This window comes from Otolemur garnettii, unplaced genomic scaffold (assembly GCF_000181295.1).
Source record: "Otolemur garnettii isolate 467f Iridium unplaced genomic scaffold, OtoGar3 scaffold00051, whole genome shotgun sequence".
NCBI lineage: Eukaryota > Metazoa > Chordata > Mammalia > Primates > Galagidae > Otolemur > Otolemur garnettii.
In genome coordinates, this window is record NW_003852446.1 from 1,034,404 (window position 1) to 1,040,793 (window position 6,390).

Sequence of the window (6,390 nt, forward strand, 5' to 3'; positions counted from 1 at the left end):
GCCACTGCAGTCAAAACAATTACATCCGAATCATTTTCAAAATCATAGGTTAAAAATATACCCTACAAAATACATCAAATACTGTTCTGGCTGTGAGTAATATTCCAGTTAATTTTGTTGCATTACTCTCAATTTGTTGGGCTGTAGTTGATCTTTGCTCATAGAACCAAAAATTCAATTACTGGATTTGATTACTGTTGAATTTTACACACATTTCAAGAAGCAAAAAACCAAACAACCTTGAAGAAAACATTTTTTCTGCATGGTAGCAACTGGCAATTTCCAAACTAGACAGAAAATGTCCACAGATAGCACATCATTTTCAGTTTACAGAAGAAATAACTTTTGCTGCTCACAAAAGGACCTGAAATAAATGGCCCACAAAATTATCTGCATCTTAAAAACGAACTAGTGCTTCATTAAAAAAAAAACAAACCAAAAAACAAAAAACCACTGTGCTATCTGCATATACAACTGAGGAGAAACTTCACCTGAAAAGATCCCAGAATGTTCATGTTTTATTACAACTCCAAAGAAAATCAAAAAACACCCCCAAACAAAAACAACAACAACAATATACCCACCACTTTCAAATGCTCATGGCGAGAAGTTTAGCAAGATTAAGAAACAGAACAGTTACTAACAAATACAGGATAGATCCTGTCCACTATGAGGAGTGTTCTACGTTTTTAGATTGGTTCAAAATTAGTGAGGGCAAAGAAAGAAAGCCCTCTGAATAAGTCAATAAAAAGAATCTTCAGCACATTAATGATTGAGCTCACCTACCTTCACTGGTCCATGTTCATTACTGCAGCCCTGCACCAGTTGCACATAGAACATCATGAAAATATTCATCACTGCCCACTCTCTGTACATTTTGACCATTATAATATCCACTGATTACTGAGCACTTGACATCAGGAAGCTAGAGAAAACTGTTTCAAAAGGCATTCTCCTGAAGGAAAGTTTGAAACCCCCAAACTTTACATGGAAAAACAAATAATCAGTTGTGATCAAAATCCGATGATATGACTTTCAGTTAGCCAAGGTATATTTTTGGCACAATCTTGGTGGGGGGAGAGAGAGAGAGATGAAAAAAATGAAAACGTTCTTATGCTCCAAAAATAATCAGGAGGTGGACATGTCTTCCACCTGAAATGTGGAAGTATTCTAAATTAATTTCATGTCCAGCAAATTAGAAAAAAAAAAATTCTCTCCACCCTATGTCCTCAGTTCTGGCTGCTTCCTAAGGAAGTGGCACAACCACAATGCTTGCAGCTACAGAAAGCTGGAACCCAATTCTGGATTAAAACTTTTTTCACAACCTTCATGGAAGCTTGCAGAAGCATGTGTCTTAAATCTGACACAGATTTTGGCAGAAAATGCAGGGAAGTTGGCTGCAATCCTGTTGCGTCCCTACCAATAGCAGGGCAGTTTACAAAACTGACTCAAATGCTCAGGACTGCATTATTTTAAAGCAGATAACCTGTAACGCGAAACCCCAGCACACAGACCTGACCTTGTATCTCAATCAGATTGCTTAGGAAGGGACCTCAAGACGCTCACGCATCTGCTACCAGTGACACACAGAAAGCAAGCAACATGTTTTTTAAAAACCCACACACGCATGAAAAGAACCAAAACATCCTTATGTACATACAAAAAGGCAAACATACACAAAATGATTTTTTAACAGGAGCTTACTAACTTAGGTCAAAATGAAGGACATCGATTTTTTAGAGAAGCAACGATTAGTTTTATTTGCAGGTTCCAGGAAACTCTCATCTTACATGCATTGTTACATAAACCAGGCTACCACTTTAGCGTGTAATTCTTTAGATGCACCGGCTAAGTTAGCTTTAGAAACTAAAGGTCTTGAATAGTTGCATGCTACAAATGACCAAATTCTAGGAAGCATGGAGACCTGCTCTTGTGGTCTTCACTAGTTTCCGATCTTTGATTTCCATGTTTTGGCCTTTTCGAATCCATTCTTCCCATTTCTATAATCGAGGATGGCCTGAGAGATTTCTTCGCGGGTATTCATTACGAATGGGCCTAAGGCAGAAAGAGACATTCAGGAAGTTCTGGGTGACAAAGGTGACAATATTTTCCTCTGCCACGTGAAATGGTATGCATTTCTATAGTTCTTAATTTGAAACAAAACCCAGGCATAACTGAACAGTAAAAGCTCCCTTTCACAGTGCTCAGTCCCCAAGGACTGTAATACCAATTTCTCGAATAGGATTGTATACGATTATGAATTACAACAACTTCACTTGAGATAAACTAATGCACTGTAGGTTTTTCATCAGCAATGGCATCTCTTCATTCAAAAAAGTCTTAAAATTCATTCTATTACAACCATTTTTGTGGTTATTTTTGACTTTAGCTGCCATCAAGAATTGAATCTACTTGACACAAAGAATTGGCAAATCTCTTCATAGTTTAGATGTCTAAACAATATATGAGGCTGTGTGTGTATATATGAGGGTTCTGAGTCATTTTTGAAAATTAGCAGCACTTCACTGACAACTAGCAGGAGATTAACAAATTTTCAAGTCAAGAAAAAGCATCATTTTGGGGGTTCCCTAGGGGTTAGCAAACTTTCTGTAAAGGGCTAGCTTAGTATATATTTTTAGACTTTGTGGGTCAGACAGTGTCTGTTTCAACTACTCCTTTCAGTGAAGTGCAAAGCAGTCATAGGCAATATAAAAGTGAACAAGGATGGCTGTGTTCCAATAAAACTTTATTTACAAAAGCATGTACTAGGCAGATTTGGTCCATGGGCCATAGTTTGCTGGGTCTGAACTCAAGTTTTGCCTTGTATCAGAAGTCTTCCCCTAATCTACCAGGAGGTAGTATGTCTGTCTCTTCCCTTTTCTTCACACATTTGCAGCACTATTTCTACTATGCAACAGTTACCTTTGTTCATTTTTTTCAATATACAAAAAATGACTTAACCATTTTAGAAAATTAAGAAATATTATTCCTAAGGGGTTCATATTTTTCACTAAAAATACAATAGACAGTATGGAAATCACTGTTAAGTTTGCTAAAGATACAAATGATGTTCAAGTCCCCACTAGAATGCAAAAATCTTTTAAGTTGAAATTCCCTATGACATGATGCAAAAACAGTATTTTTGTTCTTCCTACCATTCCAAGCTCAATGTTCTACACATGACAAGTACTTAAGAAATATTTCTCATTAAAGAAATAGATAGGGACCGGATGCAGTGGCTCACGCCTGTAATCCTAGCACTCTGGGAGGCTGTGGTGGGTGGATGGCTTGAGCTCAGGAGTTTGAGACTAGAGTGAGCAAGAGTGAGACCCTGTCTCTACTAAAAACAGAAAAACTACCTGGGGGTGGTAGCAGGCTCCTGTAGTCCCAGCTACTCAGGAGGCTGAGACAAGTAAATCACGTGAGCCTAAGAGTTTGAGGTTGCTGTGAGCTATGATGCCGCAGTTCTCAATCCCAGGGCAACTGAGTGAGATTCTATCTCAAAACAACAACAACAACAACAACAAAAGTAGATAGGAAGTATTTTTCTCTCACAATGAAGAAATTAAACAAAATCCTCAGATTTGTAGATGGAGAGACAAGACAAAAATCTAGCTATTTCAAATAATACTCTATATGTACGCTACTTTAAAAAAATATCAACAAATGGAATCATCATTATTTGTGGCTTACCATGCTGTACTATTGGCTCCCTTATTGGTTCCCCAGCTATCAGGACAAAATGGCTTCCTTTCTGGTCCTAGAGTTAACAAAGAAAACACATGACAATAAATAGGTTTATTTCTGAATGTCAAACTGGGAGCAGCGTGAACTTGATGTGCTAGCCAAATGGATACTATTCCTAATTCTGAATATAAATTTCAAAAATATTTTCTGTGCAACATTCAACATGGAAACATTCATTCCTTAAGCTGTTTAGTAGTAATTAGAACTCAAGAATAAGTCCAAGCCACAAAAATATTAATATTCTCAAATCAACAAAGGAGAATTTAAGATTTTCTTTAATTGGAAACATCTTCATGACAAACTATCAAACTATGCAACTGAATTGGTTTATTATACGGTTTACAATTTCTCACTAACAATATAATTTTTAAAAGGAAAGATTACTTCTGCAAATCCAAAACTAAAATTTTACTTAGTGAATTTACTTATTTATTTATAGAGACGAAATCTTGCTTGGTCACGGGGGGTTGAGTGCAGAGGCATGATCTTCACCAACTGAAACTTCGAATTCCATGGCTTACACAATCCTCCTGCCTCAGCCTCCAAGGTACCGAGGACTACAAGCCATGTGCCACCATGCACAGCTAATTTTTTTTTTGAGACAGATTCTCACTATGTCACCCTGGGTAGAGTGCCATGGTGTCACAGATCACAGCAACCTCAACCTCTTGGGTTTAAGCAATTTTCTTGCCTCAGCCTCCCAAGTAGCTGGAACTACCGGTGCCTGCCACAGTGCCTGGCAATTGTTCTTACTAGACTTCACTGTTTAAACTTCTTAGGCCAGTGGAAAGATAAAACAATTAACTATTACCAGTTTTTAAAAAGTAATGGTTTATTTTATTATGAATTTTCACATATAAATAAAGTTGTGTCTAGCTTTACTAGGCTATTTTGTTTTATTTCTGTCTTTCAATGTTATTTTAATCAAATGTTAATCTTTATTATTTGAATGAGTTCCCCATGAACGGTGATAGTTAAAAGGCATTGTTACTCTGAAGTATGGTTTTGATGACAGTCAGTGGGGCAATGATCGTCTGCTTGGGTACTCTGCAGGTGAGTTTGCTAATCTATGAGGCTTAAGATCTTCTCAACAGGACATTAATATAAATATGGATATAAAAGTGAGATGGAGCCCTTCCTATCAAAGTCATGTGCTCCTGATCATGAAGCCATCGGGACAATCACCATTCAGGATAAAGTTCAGAGTCCCAGCTGTGGGCCAAAGCAGCACAGGGAGGTTTTGAAACAGAAACTGTTCCAGGGTGACTGGTACCACTCCAGGGTTAAATGTCTGGAGTAGCCTGGGGTTGATTCCAATCCCTACAAACTCTGAAAAAGTCAAGTACATTTCAAGGTCATTGTTGTGGTTTGGGTTTCTTTCAAGAAGTCAAAGCATACGGCCTCAAGACTCTTAAGGCTAGCATATGCCAAGCCCACTGCAGTTGCTACCCACCGTGGAAGATTTCAGAGGGATAGGCACAGAAGCAATTCCCACTGAGTGAGGAAGTCAGCCGGCCCTGCACGCTTTCATAAAGTCTGCTGGCTCAGGCTATGCAACAATGACGGAACTGCATATAGCAGAATGATGCCCCGGAGCCAGGAGCACTAGTAGCCCATGAATTGATGGTTTCAGCTGCCTCTTTTCTCTCCTGGCTGCCCCTGTCCTCATTGCCCTCACTGCTTCTTACTGGTGTTGTGTTTCAGCTGCCAAATCCCGAGTATTTGCAGTGTGCTCTCTGTTACATTAGAGGAGGAAGCGAGGTCACCAAGTTAAACCAGATCATGTTCTAAATGACTCTGATATCAGTAGGTTGTGGCCTTTGTGTAGCTTTCCTGCCTCTTTCCTATACTGGGTTGAAATATATTAAATTGTCTTTTTTTGTAGGTCACATGGCAGTTTCCTATGGTTCAGCCTAATACGAGAGGGCACAGATCCTGAGATAAGCACTTTTTTTCTGGTGCTCAGGAAATTTTTCTAATGTTACTTCACATCTCATGGCAGTGCTACAGATTAGAGCAGCAGGAGGTGGGCTGCCAGAAAAGGAAGCTGAGATAATCCCTCCATTCCACTGCATTCTATAATCCCAGAGTCAGAGGCCCAGGACTCAGACACACTGCTTCTCCCCCTGACACTTTTGGACAACTGTCTCCTCAATCCTCTTTATGAAAGTGTCACAAAGCAGTCAGATTGGCTTACCAGATTCATAAGATGGTAAATCAATCACCCAGGGAACAAAAAGGACATGAGAAAGAAATGTGGAAACCTGGGGAAAACGCTTCCCAAGACTCCTAAAATATCAGAAACTTTACTTCACAGTCAGGGATTTGTCGCAAAAGGACTGTGAAATACATCACATGCTCCTCTCGGTTCAAAATGCAGGCTCTATGTAGTATACACGTAGACCCATATTTATGCTTCTAGCAGTCACTTATGCTAAAAACAAAATAGTCTTTCCCTCCCTGGCTGCTTGAGGATTGCCTACCATCATGAATGACACAATGACTGTCTGGACTAGGAAGTTCATGACCAAATGACTATTGCAGAGGAAACACATGGCCACTGATATCCTTCGCCCTGGGAAGGCAACAGTCCCAAAGACAGAAAGGAGGGAAAAACTAGCCAGAATGTACAAGACCACACCC

General features: G+C 39.2%; 2 protein-coding genes across 2 annotated transcripts in view; both read right to left on the reverse strand.

Moving 5' to 3' along the window:
• The window catches only part of VEGFD (vascular endothelial growth factor D), a 32,218-nt gene extending 30,862 nt beyond the window's left edge, over positions 1-1,356 (reverse strand). The window contains exon 1 of the mRNA XM_003791862.1: positions 787-1,356. Coding sequence (XP_003791910.1) covers positions 787-885 — 99 coding nt within the window. The 5' untranslated portion in view covers positions 886-1,356. The remainder of the gene's footprint in view (positions 1-786) is intronic.
• A 388-nt stretch (positions 1,357-1,744) lies between these two features.
• Positions 1,745-6,390, reverse strand: part of PIR (pirin) — a 63,087-nt gene continuing 58,441 nt past the window's right edge. Inside the window, exons 8-10 of the mRNA XM_003791923.3 lie at positions 6,231-6,322; positions 3,694-3,760; positions 1,745-2,055 (exon numbers count right to left, since the gene is read on the reverse strand). Of these exons, the coding sequence (XP_003791971.1) occupies positions 1,943-2,055; positions 3,694-3,760; positions 6,231-6,322 (272 nt within the window). The 3' untranslated portion in view covers positions 1,745-1,942. The remainder of the gene's footprint in view (positions 2,056-3,693; positions 3,761-6,230; positions 6,323-6,390) is intronic.